Source organism: Propithecus coquereli, unplaced genomic scaffold (genome assembly GCF_000956105.1).
Source record: "Propithecus coquereli isolate 6110/MARCELLA unplaced genomic scaffold, Pcoq_1.0 Scaffold32, whole genome shotgun sequence".
Taxonomy (NCBI): Eukaryota; Metazoa; Chordata; class Mammalia; order Primates; family Indriidae; genus Propithecus; species Propithecus coquereli.
In genome coordinates this window covers 833,251-854,532 of record NW_012148841.1, presented here as the reverse complement: position 1 = coordinate 854,532, position 21,282 = coordinate 833,251, and the positions used below count along the sequence as shown (strand labels likewise).

At 40.0% G+C, this 21,282-nt stretch overlaps 1 protein-coding gene across 2 annotated transcripts in view; it reads left to right on the top strand.

The window, feature by feature from the left end:
- Positions 1-13,925: 13,925 nt before the first annotated feature.
- GNAI1 (guanine nucleotide binding protein (G protein), alpha inhibiting activity polypeptide 1) overlaps positions 13,926-21,282 on the top strand; it is an 86,329-nt gene continuing 78,972 nt past the window's right edge. The window contains exon 1 of one of the 2 annotated variants that reach the window (XM_012650355.1): positions 13,926-14,359. In XM_012650355.1, the coding sequence (XP_012505809.1) occupies positions 14,242-14,359 (118 nt within the window). In that variant the 5' untranslated portion in view covers positions 13,926-14,241. Of the gene's footprint in view, positions 14,360-14,762; positions 15,079-21,282 lie in introns of those variants that run through there. The other variant, XM_012650356.1, reaches the window with a different exon arrangement.

Sequence of the window (21,282 nt, the reverse complement as noted above, 5' to 3'; positions counted from 1 at the left end):
TTTTTATAAACTATTTCCTTGACTTAGCAATATAGTAAAATCATCCTTTGTAGTCAATAAATACAGATCTATATTTAGCCTCATTTAATGATTGTTTAGAATTTCACTGTGTGAAATATTAGAGATATTCTTTATTAGTGAGCATTTATATGGGTTCTAAATTTTCACTTGTATATACAATTCTAGGAGAAACACTTTAAAGGAAACTTTTATTGGGGAGTGATGGTTATAAAGGCCAAGTACCTCCTATGTTAAATTTTAAAAGAATTAGAGAAGGCCATGGGCAAGTTTTAGAAAATGATTTTTATAAAGTATATAAACTTATATATTTTATACTTTACATACAGTTGTCCCTTGGTATCCTCAGGACCCCCAAGGAAACCAAAATCTAAGGATGCTCAGGTCCCTGACAGAAAATGGCATAATATTTGCATCTAACCTACATACATCCTCCTGTACACTTCAAATCATCTGTAGATTACTTATAATACTTAAAACTAATACAATGGCTACATATCACTTTATTTGTGTGGATATAACATAATACTCAGTGCCTGACAAATCCAAGTTGTGCTTTTTAGAACTATGTGGGATTTTTTTCTTCTAAATATTTTTGATTCTCAGTTGGTTGTCCTTGGATGTGGAACCCATGGATACAGAGGGATGACTGTAGTTTGTAAAGTATATAAATCATTATACAAAGCACATAACATATATTGTAAAGATTTCTATCAAAAAAAGTAAATTTTTTAAATGCTAAGACACTTCTAATTTTCTAAAAAAATACATATTAATATGATGATGATTTCACCCCTCTGAGAACACTTTTTACAATTTTTGATAAATGAAATACTGCTATTTTAAAAATTAGAATATAAATCCTTGGGACTGAAAGCTCTGGCCTGTTAGTCATTTTTGCCTGTCACTGAGATGATGCCTAGACTATAACCTCAGAAGACAAGGAGCTTATATACAGGTACCCTGGAGCAGCCCTCCTCAGAAAATGCATGTTGTTTCTATGCTGTCGTCACCCACCTAAGCTCTGTGAGGGGTTTGCAAAGAAGTGGAACGGAATTGTTCCAAGGGCCAATGCAGAGAGGCCCTTACCCTCTGAGAGCCAACCTGTTAGACCTACTCGATGTGGCCAGAATCTATAACGATGTTGTCTCCAGAGAATCATAATACACTTCACATTAGAGGAAATAAACAGAGTAGGAATGTCTTGATTTTCCAAGTGTTTTGAGTACTTGACCTGAGTATTGACCATATGCTTAATATTTTAGTATTTTATGAATTACACATTCCCAGTGTTCCTCAGCCACTATTGGGTTCTTAGACAGTAAAAAATTCAAGTTTAATATAGAAAAAAATTGCAGATACAGAAAAGGAAATAATTTGTAGTATTTTATCAAAATAAAAAATAAACACCATATTGAGTAATGCTAGAAAAAGTCTTTTAGAATTTGAACCAGTTATGCTACTTACCCTAACAATAAAATCATATGACTTTCTTGGTTACAAGCAGTACAGTTCAGTCTTTTTCATTTGTTTGTCTGTTTGTTTCATCTTTAAGGGTTTTGCCTTCTATGTCTTACATTGGAATTTTACTACAATTTCACTCCATTTAAACAGATAATAAGTGATATCCAAACATTGCTCAATTTCTAAGTTATGCCTTTTATACAATTAAGTTGGAAATTCCATCAGAAGACATTCCTTTCTACAGCATTGTTACAGTGTCACAGGAGCACTCAGAAGCTCTGTCCTCTTTTTCTAGCTTTGCCAGTTACTGATTGTATAACCAAGGGCATGTCAATTAATCTCTCTGAAAGTCAATTTCCTCATCCATAATATGAGGACAATAAATCCTGTGCTACCTATTTCACATGATTGTCATGAGACTCAAATGAGGTAAAATATATGCATACATTTTTGGGAAAAAAAAGAGAGGTATCGTTCCTGGAAGCCTAGAACAATTTTAGTAGTAATAACAATAACAAGTCCTCATTTTACAACTATTTCTTATATGAGGAACCTTTTGATTGCAATCAATAGAAATCAACTCAAACTATATTAAGGGGCACAAAAGGTGGAGAGAGGATTGTGTTGTAAGGATACAAAAGCATCTCCTGGTCTCTGAAACCAGAAGTACTTCAAAGTCTGAGGAAAGAACTGGAACCAGTTAATTATTCTCCCTTCTCTTCTATTTGTACTTTATTTGTCTGAAGCATTATTTTTAATATCTCAAGATAGATTTCTTCTGCTTATCCTTGAATAAAAATGTGGCTGCCTGCAGACCCAGATATATTTTACAGATCCAGCCACCTAAAGACACCAATCTCTCTTTAATTTTCAACTACAAATTCACAGGGAATCTGGTTATGCTTGGATTATGTACCCACCTATAGTCCTGTAAATTGTGATGAATGAGCAAGAATAAGATAAATAAAATGGCTGTTAGGTGAACACTGCTATTCTCCAATATACTGGAAAGAGACAATATTTTTCCTCCAGAAAAGGGGTTGTTGAATATAAAATTCCTTAGGTATCCACTATTCTCTTTAACATTCCAAAGCACTTTCACATGTGAATGAAATGAGAAAATGTATTATCTTAACAGATAGAAACAGAATTTCTCTGAGGGATGGAACTATTTTTGTTAAGAGGGAAAAAAAGACACTTTGGTAAGGCATTTGAAAGAGAAGTGAGATCTTGAGGGCACCGAGGCCAGCTGAGTCCCAAGAACAAAAGAGTGCTTAGGGTGCTTCACTTTAGAAAATGAAAGGCATTGAATTTTGTTCCTAAGAGGACTGGGGAGGAAAAAGACAGGAAGGAGGAGACTAGGAGGCAAAGAGCGCCAGGAACGCTGTGCATCAAAGCTGCATGGAGCAAAGAACTTGCAAAACTCTCCCTGTGGTACAGTGCCCCACCTCTCCCACACCTTCACCTTCTCCCACAAAAACCCGTAAGAAGAAAAATATCCAATATGTGATTTTTAGTTGTTTTTTGTATAATTTGAATTATACGTCCACTCTGTGGCCATTATCTGAATGATGTGAGTGTGTATGTCCAACTTAAGTATGTCTGGACTGCATCAGTATGGACCAGAGGGAACGTGTGTTACAGCAGAGGCAGAGCACTCACCACCCAGGATGTCAGGGCAGGGAGGCAGCAGTGGACTCTGGGTTATAAATGCATTATTTCCTCTGATCCACCCAACAGCTTGTCAAGTAATTAAAACAGATATCATTACCGTTTGACAGAAACTGAGCAATCATTTACCCGATGTCGTAAAGCGAATTAGTCTCAGAGCAGAACTAAGGTCTATATGTCTCTTCACTCCTGGACTCGTGTTACTGCATCGAACTCTCTTCCTGCAAGTGTTATGACAGTGGCTGAACAGTGGTAGCATACCTCAGTGACAAGAATCAAAAAGACATTTCGTTAAATGAAATGCTTTTAATGAAGCTACTACACTTACCTGTTATTCATTCTTCCATTCATTTAATATATATTTGTTGAATTTCTGCTCTGTAACCAGCACTATGGTAGGTGACAGCCTTTTGCTTATAAGAATCAATTGACAAAAATGAATCTTAAAATTATGAAAGAAAAAAAACTAGGTAAAACATGCAATTCACAGCATCCTTGTTGGTTGTTTTTTGCACTTTTTGAAATTTCAGTGACACACAAAGCCTGATCTGGTTTCAGGAGCAGAAGTGACTGAGAATTCAAAACTAACCACATCAAGCCTCATACACTGATAGTGAGAATGGAATAGTGCAGCCAATTTGGAAAATGGGTTGGCAGTTTTTCAAAAAGTTAGAGTTACCATAGAATCCAGGATAATTAATTTAAATTTGCCTTTCTAGGAACAAGAAATTCTTAGTGCACTGCCAGTCTAAATGCTCTTCCTCATCCAGGAGTTCCCAAGGAGCACACTATGGTCTGAATGTTTGCATCTCCCCAAAATTCATATGTTGAAATTTAATCCCCAATTCAATGGTACTAATAGGTTAAGCCCTCGTGAATGGGATTAGTCTCTTATGGGAGGAAGGTTGTTTGCCCCTTCCGCCATGTGAGGACACGTAGGAGGTGCCATCCATGAGGAACAGGTCCTCACCAGGCACCGACTGGTTGTTACCTTGATCTTAGACTCTCCAGCCTCCAGAACTGTAAGCAATAAATTTCTGTTGTTTATAAATTACCCAACCTAAGTTATTTTGTTACAGCAGTCTGTGTGGACTAAGACAGAGCTGTTTAGAAACGGGACAGAAGCACTTTGTGAATGAAAGCACCACTCTGTCGATAGTTGTGCAACCCAGATATCCTAAGTAGACCCTTGATAAAAGAATGAGGTTGAATCTGTGGCTGAAGCTTGAGGGCTAGGCATTACCTCCTAGTCAAAACAAATTAAAATTTTGTGGGCCAATGGACTCAGGCTTGCTTGTGGAAAACAGTGTAACTGAACCCATTGAACTATCCAGGTTCACCAAATGGAAGACAGAAGCTCCTGCGGAGGAGCTTAGAAACAGGACATGCAAGCAGATCATGGAGTCTGGACACCTGCTTTTTAGAGGAAGTCAATGTTCTGGGACCCGTTCCATGTCCAAAGTTTTGGCCTAATGAATTATTTAATGTATTAATATCTTCCTAGGTGTTAGGTTAGTGAGCTGGGAATACAGGAGGCAGGGATAGGTCAGGCCCAGGAGAGGCTAACAATACATATATTTTGCCCAAGTCACTTTTCTCAGAGGAGCTTTAGGATCTGATTTTCAGCATTTGCATGTGGATGTGGTTGGGTATTGAGAAGATCTGGATAATTTCAAATCTTAATGCTTCACACATGTGATTTCCACCCCATTCAATAACCATGAACGCTTACAAAAAGATTATTTCTTAAAAGATTAAACATATTGTCCCTTTTAGCCCCCTAATCCATGCATTGCCTAATAAGGTATTGATATTCAATAAATGTTTGTTAAACTCCTTAATACCGTTATTTGGAATAATATTGCCACTGACAGTAATTAGGACAGAAAAGCTCTCAGTGCTTCCCTGAATCCCTTTGGCCCAGCTCCTACTCCCAGCCTTCTATCAACCCTTCTGTTGCAGTTCCTGCTGAGCTGAACAAGAGACACACATGTCAGCTTCACGGCTTAAACAAAGAGCTACAGTGAAAGAAAAACAGCTGAGCCAGCAGGAAGCATAAACAGAGGGGGAGGTGTCAAGATAGCTATTTTTTAATACAATGTAGTAAATAAATACAAAGCTTTAATAAAGCCAGGTAGCTCTTTCCTTGAGAAGCTAGTCTATGCTTCTAGCTTGGCCCAAGGTTTGCTTGATCCTTTTTAGAAAAGTATTTTTGAAATTTTGGTCAAGCCAATCAAACACTGGGGCAAGGGAGACATGACCTCATTCTTAGGCTTATTCTCAAAAAGAGAAGTAGAAAGTGTGAGAACCAGGAAAACACAAGGCAGATAAAAATCACAAAAAATTGTACAGAATTTTATTGTTGCCCATAAAGACACAAATGGATATTGGATCATGAATTTGACTGTAAAGTAATCTCTCCTCTTTGGATCTGACCCACACCTCTTATCTTAACCCCCAGAGCCCTCAACTGTCCCCACCACCTTAATCTCTTTCTCTCCACTTTGCTCTTACTCTTGGATTTTATTTTATTTTATGTTATTATTTTTTTGAGACAGTAAGTTGCCCATGAAGGCTGGAACTTGAGATCCTCCTGCCTCAACCTTCTGAGTACCTGGGACTACAGGTGCATGCCACCATGCCCTGCTGTGAAGCAGAAAGAAAAAAATGTACTATAATGATAAGCACATGATGCACCAGGAACTGTGTCATGCATTATGTTACTTAATCATCACAACAATTCTGATACCTACAGTTTTGAAGAAGAAACTGAAGCTTATAAATTTCAATTTTGAATGAACTTAGAATAAATTCCCATCACCTTAGAATGGCCTGCACAGCTCTACAGGATCTGGCCCCTGCCTACCTTGCAGCCCTCACCTCTCTGATCTCCTGCCTCTCACATCTCCACTGTCACACTTCAGTCAGACTAACCTTTGAGTTCCTCGGTCAGGCCAACCTCTGTTCCACCCTAGGGGCTTTGCACTTGCACTTGCCAATGAGATAGACTGAAATTCTCTTCCCCCAGCTATGGTTCCTTCTTGTCATCTGGTTTTCAGCTCAAAAGTGTCACCTCATTAGGGTAAACACCCTGGACACTGAGTTGAAAGTACCTAATTCTTCCCTCAGAGCAACTCCCTGTTGTGGCCACGGGGTTGCATCATTGAGGGGACCCTTTAAGGGAGTGTAGTTGGTAGACAGGCTCCAGCTGCCCATCTTTGTATCCAGTGCAGTGTTCACACCCAGGCCTGAGGCCTCATTCTTCTGAGCTGCCCCGAGCCCATGACTTAGCAATGTAGGGGCACCAGACCCAGGCCATTGTGCCATTTTTGCCAAAAGTGGGACTCCTAGAATTAGCAATATTTACTTGGGATGGGGTTGGGGGCAGAGGTCTTGCTACCAGGCCAAGACTTTCTTAGAGCTGCACCATAGGCTGAGGCTCTTCCTACTCCAAACTCCTTCCTTCCTTCTCTCCTCCCCGAGGTGTGAGAGCTGCATCCCCTTTAAAGGCTCTCCCCAACCACTCCTGCTCCTTTTCTCCTTTAGCATTTACAGGTACTTCTTCCAATAAACCTCTTGCATGTTTAATTCTGTCTTGACCTCTGCCACTCAGAAAACCTGAAGTGGTGTACTGTCTTGTAAAACAGTCTGTTTTGTATCTTCATAGCACTTCCTACACTTTGTATTATATGCCATTGAATTGGTCTACTTACATATTTATTTAATGTCTCTCTTGCACCACTGCTGCCATCTCCACATCAATGTAATCTGTCTTATTGACCACCTTATTCCCCACCTAGTGCGAAGAACAGTAGTACCTGGCTCATAATAGGTTTTCAGTTAATATTATTGAATGAACTGATTAATGGATTTAGAAGACTAGATTTATACTGTAAGTCATTTTATTCATTTACTATGGATACTACTCTTCTAGGTATTGGGCATAAAACAGTAAACAAAAGAAACAAAGTCTCTTCCCTTCTGAATTTATAATCAAGTGAGAGATGACAGGTAATATACAAATAATCACAAAAATATATATGCTACATGGTAAGAGTTGCGAAGAAATTATAGTGCACAGTAAGGGAATAAAGAGTGATTGTTGGGTGCTTAGGGAATGTATCTCTCTGATAAGGTGACATTTGAACAGAGATTTGAAGGAAATAAAGGAGTCAAGCAGATACCTGGCTTGAGAGTGTTCCAGGCAGGGGGAACATAAATGCAGAGGCTCAATGACGGAGTGTGTTTGGCAAGGTCAAGGAACAGCCTGAAGGTCAGTGAGGCTGAATCATAGAGAGCAAGGAGAATGGTGGAAAACACTATGGGGAGTGAAGAGTGGACATGATAAATCTTGTATGTCATCACAAGAATTTTAGATGGGATTTTTCTCTAAGAGAGGCAGAAAGTGAATAGATAGCTCTGACTGACATTTTAAAAGGATGACACTGGCTACTAGGTAGAAAATAGTAAGGGATAAAGTGGAAACACGGGGACCAAAAAGAAGGCAACTTAATATCTTAGATATCTCAAACTAGTGTATATCAGTAGAGATGGCGATATTTGGCCAAGTCTTGGATATATTTGAAGGCAGAATTAACAGGATTTCCTAACAGATTGAATACATAAGGTTTGAGGGAAAGGAAGGAATCTAAGATGACTCAAAGTTTTTGGCCTGAGCAGATGGAAAGGTGGAGTTGTTCATCACTGTGTTTTCCTCTGGTAAAGCCCAGCTGTACAGATACAGACACAGATAGGCAAAGAGTAGATTAAAATAGATTTGAAGTTATTCTTTGTGAATACAGTGGACTAATTATCAAAGGAATAATTATCCTGATGGAAGATGGGACATAAGTTGCATAAAGAGAGAAACGAGCACATGACAGGGCATGAGGGAGAGGGAGAAGGCATGTGGTCAATAGACAGAAGGTCTCTATGGAATTGAAGAATTGATGGTGATGAGGAAACAGAGAAAGGAAAACAGGGATGGAAAGATCACAGGGGGAGGTCAGAAAGTTGGGTAGCCATGGTTTTTCCTTTGTACCATAACAATCTCCTTTTTCTCCCCCTGAATAATACTTGAGAAGAAGAGTCACACTTAAAATGAAACAACAAATTCCAAACCCACCCCTCCATCTACCATCCCATATGTCTACCACTCTCCCTGGTTAAAATTCTTGAAAGAGTCTCCTCATTCAACTCTGCATTCTCAGAGTTTGCGTACTCCTTAATTCCATATGGTAAGGCTTCCATTCTTGAGAGTACATCAAAGTGCTTTGGTATATTCACCAATCATTTCTTCCTGTTGAAATGATAGACTCAGGGAAATTCAAAATAATTAGGACTTTGCAGCTAATCTAATTCAACACATTCATTTTTATAGACAGGGATACTGGAATTTAAAGAAGTCAGGGGACTTTCAAAGATAGATATGCAGTTGAAGTCAGAATTTTGAATTGCTCTAAGGTACCTGATTACTGGCTTAGAGCTTCTTCTACCATATCACTATTGCCAACCCTCTTTTTCTTTATATTTGACCCTGAGGATTATTTTTGGATGCATTTGGAATTATACAGTGCCATTTTTTCTTAAACATCTCCTTCCTTTACTTGTAGTCTTTGATGCTCCCAATATGACTTCCATCTTCAGCAGAAAGTTAAGTCCCCTAAAAGTGTTCCCCAAATATTTCTGAAAGTCCACAAAGGTGGTATCATATTTACATGTGCTCCCAAACCAGTCTGTTGGTTGAATTCACTGCCTAATATCTTCCATGTTTTCTCTCTTCTTTTTCAGTTCTCTTTTGTCATGTTGACTGTCCATGAAGCTACTCAAGGGAGACTAAGCATTGCTAATGGTGAAGTGCTCATCAGGAGAATGACAATGTCCAAACCCAAAGTGCTGTCTCTAGACATTTTTAGTTTGTCAATGCCCTGGTGCCCTAGTGAAGGTATATTGCTTGCAGAGACAATGGCCATTGTATTATCTCTGTACCACAATGTTGTAACCTGCATACTCAAAGAATGCTGCTTGTCTCCTAAGTTTCTCAGTAACAATGCAATGGGCTTTTGTTTTTCAAACTTTGCCCAGAATCTCACAACGTGTGTAATGAAAATAGTCTTGGTTTGGATCTTTTTTATCTCTAACCAGGGAAGAGTACAGATGCCATGTTAACCCCTCTCTCTTCTTAAATATTTCTAGCCTCTACCCAAACCCAACTCTTTCCATCTCCTTTAGAAAGCAAAAATAAGGCAAACAATGGAGAGGTGTCCACCTGCCACATCTGCTCCCAACATAGCTAGCCACAGATACACATCATATTCTGATATCTCTTTTCTGAGATCTCTCTCCTCTCTCTCTTCCTCTCTCTTTCTCTCTCTCTCCCCTTTTCTCTCTCTTTCCTTTTCTCTCTCTCTCTCTTTACACACACATACACACACACGTGTCAGGTTGTCCTTACTATGTCTTCTTCTATGGTTCCTCCTTTACACTAATCCATCAACACACCAAAGCAACATATCTCAGATAAATTCTCTCACTTTTTGTTATTTGTCTGACGACAGGATGGGTAGGAAAAGGGCTGGAGGCAGGAAGGAGATCCAAGTTTTAATCTTAGTTCTGATACTAATCCCAGTTGACTTCTGAAAAGTGTAGGATCTCAAAGTGTCTTAGTCTGTTTTGTGCTGGTATATCAGAATACCTGAGACTGGGTAATTTATAAAGAAAAGAGATTTATTTCTTATAGTTCTGGAGGCTGGGAAGTCCAGGGTCCAGGGGCTGGCATCTGGAGAGGGCCTTCTTGCTGCATCATCCAAGGTAGAAAGTAGAAGGCAGGAGGGGGGTGGGGGAAGGGAGCTGAACTCATCCCTCTGTCACTAACTTATTCCCCTCCCAAGATAAGGGCATTATTCTATTCATGAGAGCAGAGCCCTCATAATCAGCTCATAAGGGTCCTACCTCTCAATACTATTGCTTTGATGGTTAACTTTCCCACACATGATCTTGGAGGACACATTTAAAACAGAGAAGAAGAGCTCCTAAAAGTTCCTCTAGCTCTAGATTGTGCCCAATATGAGATCATCCAGTCTATATTTTTACATCTTAGAGATGAATGAGTTTCTGAGGTTGCCTATTTCCTTTTATGGGAATTTCACACCATTCTTTTTCAAATTAAGGTAAAATTTTGTTTGCTATAGCTTTCTTTCAATACCACCTTGAAGCCAAACAGAAAAAGTCTATTCCTTTTGATTTATGACATCTCTTCACTCATTTGGAAAAAAGCTATTGTGTCACTTTGTATTTTCTCATTCCTGCATTAAATATCCCCAGTTTTTTCAATTATTCCTTATGACATAGTTTGGAGCTACTTTAAAACCTGACATTCTCAGCTGAATGTGTTCTAATTTATCTCTTAACATATGTTTCTAACTCTCTTAACATATAATGCTCAGTATGATTCAGCAAAAGAAGAAGTACTGGTACATGCTACAATATGGATGAATCTTGAAAACTTTATGTTTATGAAAGAAGTTAGTCACAAAAGACTACCTACTATATGGTTACTTTTATATAAAATGTCTAGAATAGGCAAATCTAAAGATACAGAAATTAGATTAGTGGTTGTCTAGGACCTGAGAGGGGAGATGAAGGATTGGGAAGGATGGCTAAGGAATGCAGGGTTTCTTTCTGGGGAAATGCAAATGTTCTACAGTTGATTGTGGTCATGGTTGCACAACTTGGTGAATACACTAAAAGCCATTGAATTGTATACTTTAAATAGGTAAATTTGATAGTATATGATTTTATTTCAATAAACTTGTAAAAACAAACATATGATGTTGAGAAAACAGTACTCTGAAGTAGAGTGCTTTAACAAACTCTGTAATTTCAATTTCACTCTCTGTAAAACAGATGAGTTAATAATATCTGCTCCACCTCCTTGACAAGGTTGTTGAATCATATTTTGCAACATCATAATTATGTAAGTTATTAGTTTGAGTGACTCTCACCACCTCATATCGGGATTACTAACACAATCCACTTACTGGTAACTCAATTGTTTTACATATGGTGGTAAGAGATTTTTTTTTTTTTAACATCTATTACCCAACTCAGGAGAATGAAAGGGAAACTTTGTGCCCATTGTATCAAGTCCAACTCTTCAGCTTAACCTTTAAAGCTTTAAAGCTGAAGATTTAAGTTTTCCAACTTTGTCCCACACAACCTATCATTCATCACAGCCAAACTACATTTCAATTATAAAACAATTGCTTTCTCCTACATATACTTTGCATATTAACCCTTTAGCTGGTTATTCTTCTAAAAATATATATATACCCTATTTATGGCCTGAACTTTTGTGTGTCCCCAAAATCCCTATGTTGAAGCCCTAACCCCTAAAATGATAATATATGGAGGTAGGGCTTTTGGGAGGTAATTAGGTTTAGATGAGGTCCTGAGAGAAGGTCCCTTATGATGGGATTAGTGACCTTGTAAGGAGAGGAAAAGCGACCAGAGTGCTTTCTCTCTCTTTCTCTCTCTCTCTCTCTCTCTCTCTGCCTTGTAAGGACACAACAAAAAGGTGGCCATCCGTAAGCCAGGAAGGGAGCTCTTACTGGGGAACTGAATCAGCTGGCACCTTATTCTTAGACTTATCAGCCTCCAGAACTGTGAGAAATATATTCCTGTTGTTTAAGCCACTCAGTTTGTGGTATTTTATTATGGCAGCCTGGTCTAACTAATACATACTCCTTGAAACTCCCCACCAATATCATGTCATCGCTTCCTTCAGATGTTTTGTCAAAACTTTCTTCTCTTAGAATTTCCCCCATACTGATCACTTCATTACTCTGCATCCCTTTAGAAGTTTTGCTTCATGTAAAGCTAATTTGTAGGTCTTATTTTTTGTATGTATTACATTTTAACTCTTCATCTACTTAAACCTTTCAAATGAGAAAGGTAATGTGTATAATTCTGTTACACCTTCATTTTGCCAAAACACAAGTTTTGTAGTCATTTCTAGCAGTATTCAGCTATGATTATCTCCTTTTTTGCTGAAGCTGTGGGTCCCACACTCTACCTGGCCTGAACTTAATAGGAAAGACTCGGAAGAACAGATAATCCAAAATGGCTAATACACAAATACTGTGTTGAAATTTGATTTTGTTAATTCCAGAGTTCCTGGTATGTATTAACATTTAGAGGCCCAAAAATTACAAAGAGGGTAGAAGGTGATTAAGTACCTTTAAGGATTGTTTCTTTTTGTTGTCATACTACAAAAGGTTATAGGAAAAGTTGAGTCAGGTCTTAAAATGGTATCTCTTGAGTCCTGCAAGTTTGACTCTTGTAGGAGAACAGGAAAGGGCATGCCACATAAGGAGAGAATTGCCAGTCTCTGCTAGCTCACAGGCCTGGTCTAAGTGACCTATTCTAAAGCAATTCTGCCTGTATCATCAGCTCAGCATCACCTTAAAAAACTCAAGCTCAGTTAAATAAGACTTCCAGATGGAAATCAAAGAGCAACCCTAAATTATAATCATCAAGGAAGATGTTTTTCTGTGCTACTAGCCCATCCCATCTTCTAATCAGTCAACATTTCCTGTGTTGTCTGTAGGGGAAAGGTGTCATGCAATTGACAAGGAGACACCAGAGTCTTCACAGAACAAATCCCTTTATTAAAAGCATTCGCTCTGTAAAAATTGGATTCAATCAAAAGGCTGTACTCAAGAATCCAGAAGGCCACATGTGGCCCCAAGGCCGCAGTTTTCCCACCCTGGACCAGACCTTAAGCCCCTGCTCATTTCATTCAGTGCTGGGTGAGATGCCTCTGCAGGCCCTGGGAATTCATTTTCCCCAGACCAGTTAGAGCTGGAAGGACAGAGCCATAGCTCCATAGATCAACTCATCTTATGAACAAAGCAGCTAAGGCCTGCAAAAAGGAATGACATGCGTGGTGGCACAGAAGTTACTAACATGGTCATAAATATTGGCTCAAAACTTGGCATGAAAGCTTACATGAAGAGGACATCTGTTATAGTGTGGAGATTTGTGTGGGTGTGTTTTATTGATCTTGTCATTTAAAAATATACCGCTTGATTCTCTGTCTCACATTTTTTCAGGTTATGAGGAAATCCTTCAAAATGTGTTCTGCTTGTGAAAAGCGTGAGAATGGATGCGAAGGAGGGAAGGCTAGAAGTAAGGAAAGAGAAACGGAAGGAAGGAAGAAAATTGACCTTGGTGCCCCCTCCTATCCCCCTCCCCTGACTTTTCGGTTCTCCACTGTCCCCATCTCTGGTTTCACCACAGTTCCATTCCTTCCCAGCTCCCTCTGTTTCCCACGGCCCTGAACGCCAGCCTACAGGGGTTTACATTTTGAAAACCCTTGCGTGCTGCCGGCGCTGGGCATGCTCAAACGCCCAGGACCGGCTTTTTTCGGCTTCCAACTTTGGCAGCTCTCCCACCCCCACCCGAAGGGGCAGGTACGCACAGATCCCTGGGTGTGAGTAAACGGAAAGAAATTACCCCCCTCCCTCACGGGAGCGGGGTACGGGAGCGCCGGGGCCGGGCGGCCACAGCCCCGCAGGGCAGTTCCGCGCTCCGGGGGCGCTGCCAGGGGGCGCACCGGGCCCTCGGGGATTGCGCGGCGCCGGGGTCGGGGAAGCCGCGGGCGCGCGCCCCTCTGAGGGGGCGCTGTCCGAGGGCACGTGCGCGGGCGCGCGCTCTGGGAGTGGTCGCGGGGTGGCGGGAGGGGCGGGCAGGGGCGGGGCCGCGGCGGCGCGCGGAGGCCGAGCTCGGCTGGGCTTCGCGAGGCTGCGGCGCGGCCACGGGCGGGAGGGCGGTAGCCAGAGCTTCGAGGCCCCAAACCCGAGACTCGGGGGCGCTGAGCGGCGCCCGGTTGTGGGGAATAGCCGCGCGGTGCTGCTCGCTCCTTTGCAGACCGCGTTCCCCTCACTCCTTTTAGGAAGTGGTGGGGGCAGTGTGGCCGACGGCGAGAGGTAGTCGAGCGCCCGCTTGGAGAAAGAAGGCATTCACCTGTGCTTCGAGACAGCACTCCGGGCGCGCAGGGAGCGGCAGCGAGCTCTCGCTCTAGGCACCATGGGCTGCACGCTGAGCGCCGAGGACAAGGCGGCGGTGGAGCGGAGTAAGATGATCGACCGAAACCTCCGCGAGGATGGCGAGAAGGCGGCGCGCGAGGTCAAGCTGCTGCTGCTCGGTAAGGGCGGCCGGCCGGACGGGGGTCGGGCTGGGGGGCTGGGCGCGGCCCTCGGCCTTTTGAAAGCCGGAGGAAACGTGTGGAAGCGGCGAGAGCTAGGCTTGTGCAGTGCCGAGCCGAGGCGGGTCCTCCTCTCCCGGGTCCCCTTCCTCCCTCCGCCCTGGCGGGTGAGAACTCCCTGCCGTGGGGCAGCGCTTCACTTCACTCTCATGCCTTAGCGTGACCCTGCAAGGAGCCGGGGAGCAATTTTAAGGTGGCGGATCGCGTGTAAACCCTTTTCTTTGAAGTTTAGTTCAGCCTTATAAGGATGCAGGGTTCTTCGCAACAAGAAAATACCCCGTCCCCTCCTCCCTCGGAAAACCCGTCCTACGGGGTGGTGTATTTCGGATGGGCCACGTTTGGTGAAACCATTGCACCTTTTGTGGGCCTCTGTGGGGTTGAAGTGTTTTTCCTGTTAACTTCCTATGGCGACTCACTAAGTGTTAAAAGGAGCACTAATTATATTTACCCTGCACAAGGAAATAGGCTGCTCTGGATGCTTGAATTTTATTATTGTGGGGGCATGGAAATCACCCAAGTTGGGTGGAAAGGTTTGCTCCAGTAGTAGGTAAGGCAGATACTCGAGTGGTGAAAACCGCTGTGAAAGGAGCGAAAGGGTCATGCTAGACAACAGGATTCTCTCTCCGCTGCCACGGTTTCTGATGAATGAGATTTGCTAGGTACGCGCTAGGCTTTTATTTGTTCTTAGTGCTGTTCTTCTCGTGAAACGCTGTGGTGGAGGTCTTTCCCAGTTGTTTGAAGGGGAAGAAAACAAAAAGTAAACCAGGGTTTTGACTGAGGGAAACATTAGGAAAATATTCACAGTTTAGGATTTTCAGAACCCTGAGTTAGGGCTTTCTTTTGTTTGTATGTTTTCCTCCCACACTCTATAGGTATTTAGGTAGATGAAAAATTTCTCAGAATCTTCATTGGCATTTGCTGCGATTGCTTTTATTTTTATAGCAATTATAATAAAAGAGAAATATTGCACAAAGCCTGTTTTCAGTAAGCTTCTGTTTCATTGGCTTAATGACTGCAGAAAAAATGGTGGGTTTTTTTTTCTCCATTACTAGTAGGCTTAGAAGCAGCAAACTTGGCATGACTAAAAGTAATAATGATCTGAGTCATTTTGCAAGTAAACTATGAAATAACTTTGCATTTTAAAGACCTGGGTGGCTTTCTTCACCCTCCTGTCCCCAATATAAATCTTTCTCAGTTAATACTGTTTGCCTTAGTTTTTACATTAATAAGAAAATACTGTATTTTGAGGAGCTCAGTGTATTTTTAGCATATCGCACATAGAAGAAACACACAACTTGATGTCAAACCATGTAGATACCACTCCTTTTGTGAATTAAATGTGCTTGAGACAAGTATGAGATAAAAGAAGGATTAAAAACTTTTCCTGTAGTTTTTGCACTCCTGCTCTATTTTTCCGTGTATTTCTGTGTGACTCTTAGTTTGAGCCAGCCATCCAGCATGTTTAAAGCAATTGAAAAATGAATCTTCTGGTGGTGGTGTTTAATCCTTTAATTAGATAGCTATTAGAGAGACAGATGGACTAGGGTAAAGGTCCCAGGAACAGGCCTTTGTTTATATCTAGAAGAAATCAGTGTTTCTTAACCTTAGCACAGTTGGCATTTTGGGGTGGATAATTCTTTGTTATGCAGCCTGTCTTGTGCATGGTAGTAGGTCCAGCAATGTCTTTGGCCTCCACCCATTAGATACTAGTAACAGCCCCCCAACCTGTGACCCTCAAAAATGTCTCTGGATATTGCCCAACACCCTCTGGGGGCAAAATTTAACCTTGGTTGAGAACCACTGTTCTAGATTAACAATTAAATATAGTTGGATGTGTAATATAGAACCAAAAGTTGAATCTCTGTAGCCATCTACAGTAAGTTATAAGAAAGGTGTATCAGAGTCCTGATTTTCAGAAGAAATTATGGAATTCTTAGAAAGATTTCAAAATGATTTTTAAAAATCTTTAGGTAACTAAATTCCTTGAGGTGTCTTTTCTAGCTGTGGTCTTTGGCTTATCCCTACCTCTCTTCCCTCTGTGGGAATCCTGTCCCATCTCTGTCTTGTTGTCCGAGCACGCTTCTTCTGTCTTCCTCCCCACGTTACCCTTTTGCCAAGGCTTTCATAGGACCCTAGTTCCTATAAACAGAATGCTGGCTTACTTATTTCATAAATCTTAATTCTTGGAATGTTTGAAAACATTTTTTCCCCCTAATGTGACTTTAGCAGTGAATTGTGACCTTTGGTTCCTTTTTTGGATGTTTAAAGCATATGTGTAAGCAGCTCAATGAAGTGATTCCATCTAAAACATGGCAACTGAATCAACTAGAAATGTCAAATGGTTTCTAGGTAACCTATCATGAATGTCCTGGCCATTTACATCAGGTCTTCTTCCTCATTAATTATTTTGTTTTTCTCATCAAATGATTTTTTTCCATTTAAGACATAAGTCTCTAAAGTACATTTAGGACAGTCTATTAAATCGTTTTAATTATATTGCATTTGTTTTTTCTTAAGACATGTATTTTTAGACATCCGGGCTGAGAGATTCAGGTATAACACTTGCACGTTATTAGTAACGATTTTGGTACTGAGTGTCTATATGATTTAAACCAGAGGGATTTCACTATCCCTATCAGGAGTAGTGAATTGGCCTTAAAAGGGCCTAGTCTAATCATTGACCCTAAGGAAGTTAGATCAGGGTTTGGGTGTTTTAAGTTTTTTAGGTTTAGTTTTCAGGCTTTAATATTAGAATAATAATCCTAAATGGAGAAATTTATTTTAACAAAATAAGTATTAATGAAAGTTCTCTATTATATGTGTTTAATTGTTGCAGGGGGAAATATCTTTTATTGTTTTATCTTTGAATATGTTTTAATTTATCACCCTTTTAAGGGCAGTATCATTAGGCCTAGGTTGTATTTTAGAAAGACTATAATATACTACTTGTACTTGCTCAATATTATTTTATTATGTATTTTGAAGTTATAAGGGGTTAGATTATATAAGTAAAGTTTTCATGAATTGTTCCTAAATCATTTGACTCCAAAGCTTTGAGCTTTATTCTCCTTTACTCCACCTCACTATTCTTTCTTCCATTCCACCCATCCCCACAAACAAAAATCCACACCTTAATTTCCTTTTTTAGCTTGGTTTAAATATTACAGGTTTGGGTAAAAATGAGGTGAGAGATTGGATCTCTTCTGTTTGGTGGATATTTTTCTATTGCTGCCACCAACCAGCCAGCTATTTGGGATGTTACATCATTAATCTTCTTTACTCCCTTTGAACTTGCCCTGTGACTTCCCTAGTTGAGAAATTTTGGCATTGCAGGACTTTTGATTTTAAATTGCTTTAGCTATTTCCATAAAATTGGCTCAGGGTCTTAAAGTCAAAAAGCCCATTTCCTTGGATATATGGCCCTGATATTTCAACATGAATTGTAGTGCTTCTCCCTCACTGGTCTGCCTTGTATTAACAGTTACCTTAATAGAAGCCACAGGTGGTATAAAAGTATGCTTTGAATAGTTCAAGTCTTCTGCATCTGACAGTTTAGTTTCCAGCGGGCTTTCCTCCTCGTCTTTCCCTCTAGCCTATACTTTCTACCATAGGTATCGTGCTGTTTCCTTGCTCAAAAACCTTTGTTGACTTATCCATTTCCTACAGAATAAAATGTTTCTTTTAGACCTGGCTTCCCTCTAGCCTTATACTCTTTTCTCAGGAAACCCTTCTCTTCCAAACAGAAACAGTTGGCATATGTTAAAGCATATTTGCACTTGGTTGCTATTGTTACGTCCTTATGTCCTTATGTCCTGCCTGTTTTCCTATTGCTGTGAGCACTTTAGGGGCAGAATCTTTGTAAGTTATCTTTGTATTCCTAACAGCCCTTCTACTTTGTCATGCGTAAAATTATTATCTTGGTAAAATATAAACCTTATACTCTGCCATTGTCAGTGTCAATGAGAGTAAATACGCATCCAAACAGTGTAAACAACAACAAAAAGAATAATAAAAGTGTGTAATGACTGAAATAGATACATGGCATCTAAAATCAAATTGTTTGGTTTAAGAATTTTTTTCATAGTTATAGGAGCTTTTCATAGTCCTTATATTATTTGGTAAGTTACGGTTGAGAAAATGACAATGGATAATTGTTGGATGAGAGTTTGCTATGTTACAGTTACGGTGTTATTTCTTAAAAACATTTTTTGTAAAGGTAGATCTCATTTTCCTATCTTTATTTCTGGCCTCTTTTTATCATAAATAAAGAGTATGAGCTTGTTAAATTTATCAGTAATAGGAAATATAATGCCTGTCTTATAGAATTTGGCAGACGTTATTTATACCTGAAAAAGATTGCTATAATTAAACAAAAATTAAGTATCCAGCCACAATGTTGTTTTTTGTTTTGTTACGCATTTCTCACTGCCTTGGAAAATTTTAGATACAGCACATTTATGTGGGAAGACCTGAGTGTATTGGTTACATTTCTAGGTCACATATTTCTTGGTCACATGTTCTGGTATGCAGTTACCCAATGTGTGACTACTCAGAGTATGACATTGGTGAAGTTCAGATCCCAGATGTCATTTGAGCCTTATGAACTAAGGTCAGCTTATGGTGCTTAGGCTGCTTTCTGTCATAACTTGTTAAATGCTAATTAAAAATCTTAACATAAATAGGGCAAAAATAATTTTAAAATGAATGCTTATTACCATAAACTTAGTGGCTTAAAACAGTGCATAATTTATTGTCATAGTTCTAGAGGTCAGAAGTCCATAAAAGGTTTCCACTGGGCTAAAGTCAGGGGAAGTTCTCAGGAAGAATCCATTCCCTTGCCTTTTTCAATCTTTGTGTAGAGGCCACCTACTTTCATTGGTTCATGCTACCTTCTCCATCTTCAAAGCCAGCAATGACTGATGGTGTCTCTTTCCTGCCTCCCTTTTTAATTTATAAGGACCCTTGGGGTTACATTGGGCCCACCCACATGATCCACATAACAGCCCCATCTCAAGATCCTTAACTTAATTGCATCTGCGAAGTTCCTTTTTGCCATGTAAGGTAATGTATTTGCAGGTTCCAGGGACTGGGACATATGTATTTTGGGGGCACTTTAGTTTTACCTATAACAGTGTGCCTTTTGGCTCCCAAAGATTCATGTCTGTCCTGCATCACAATGCATTCACCCCATCTTAAAATCTCCAAAAGTCTCAACCCATTGCAGCAGTGACTCACATTCCAAAATCTCATCCAAAGCTCATAATCTGACTCAGGAATTTGTAAGATTCTGAGTATAATCCATACCACAACAAAATTCCTCTCTATTTGTGGACCTGTGAGACTACAAAACAAATTATCTGCTTCCAGAATATAATGGCGACACAGGCATAGGTTGTCATTAAATGAGAAGGAATAAAGGAGTCTTTAGTCTTGAGCAGTTTCAAAACTCCATTAAGTTTCAGGGCCTGGGAATAGTCCTCTGTGACACCCTGTTCTACCTTTTGGGCACTGGACTCCGCCCTTGGAGTCATCCTTCTTTTCTAATGAAGGGTAGCACACATTTACAGCTGTGTGGTTTCATCAGCCTGTTTCTCGCCTGTAGAATTATAGTGATCTGAAAGCATTATTTCATTTTGTATTCTCCTAATATACCTTTTTCCTCTCCCATTTTAACTGTAACCGTCAAGAAAGAAACAGGCCACACCTTTAACACTTTGCTTGAAAATTTTCTCGTCTAAATATTCAAGTTCATAGCTTAGAAGGTCTCTTTCCACCTCACTGCTGGAGATAATTCAGCTTAGCTTTCTGCCTCGTACAACAAGGATCCCCCTGCGTCTAGTATCTATTAACGTGCTCCACCTTTGCATCCAAGTCTTCACCAGCAGCACGTTTAAAGTCCATGTGTCTATCAGTAGTCTGTTCGTGATAATTTAGATGTTTTCTAAGATGCTACATGTTTTCTCTGCCATGCTCGTTGCATTCATTCTGAGCCCTCACTGGGAGAGATGTTAACATCGTATTTCTTCTAACAGTGTGTCGAGGCAGTCTAGGCTTTTTCTGTCATGCTCTTCAGAATTCTTTCAGTCTGTGCACATTGCCTAATGCCAAAGCCATTTCTACATTTTTAGGTATTTGTTACAACAGCACCCCACTTCTAGGGATCTTCATTGATATGTCATGTATAACTTTAGGGAATGCATAATGATTGTAATTTTATATTCTCCAGTTCTTCATGATCTATGTGACTATCATGGTAACACTAAAATCACCAATTTCTGGCCCTTCATATTGAACCCATGGTATTTTACTGGTCATAATGTGAAAGAATAAGACTTTTATTTGCCTCCTCTTCATTGATGATTTTCCTGATCATCCAGTCTAAATTTAGTCTTCCTTCCTCTCCCTTCTTAATTACACCATATTGAAATCATCTTGTGCATTTACCTTTTTATTGTCTGTTGCCTCTCTCTATGAGGTTGGCTGCATCAGAGCATGAATCTTGTCTGACTTGTTTCTCACTTGATGAGATGGCACGTGGGTAGCCTTTTCATAAATGGTGGTTAAATGAATGGGTAAATTATTGAACATTTGACTAGTACTCCTTTAATAGGAAAAATTGATTTTTCCTTGCGCCTTGGGTAATTTGAGTGAATTTTGGCTCAATTTTTCCCCATTTATCTTTTTTTATATCTTGCTGGTTAGAGTAACTGAAAGCTCTACTATATTATTTCTAACATAATTCTGAAAGTTAAATTAGTTTGGGGGACCGAATTCTTGTTGCATGATCAGAAAAATACTGTGACTTTTGGTAAATTAAGTGGTAGAGTGAAGTGTGATTTTTATATTTGTATATTCTGGGTACC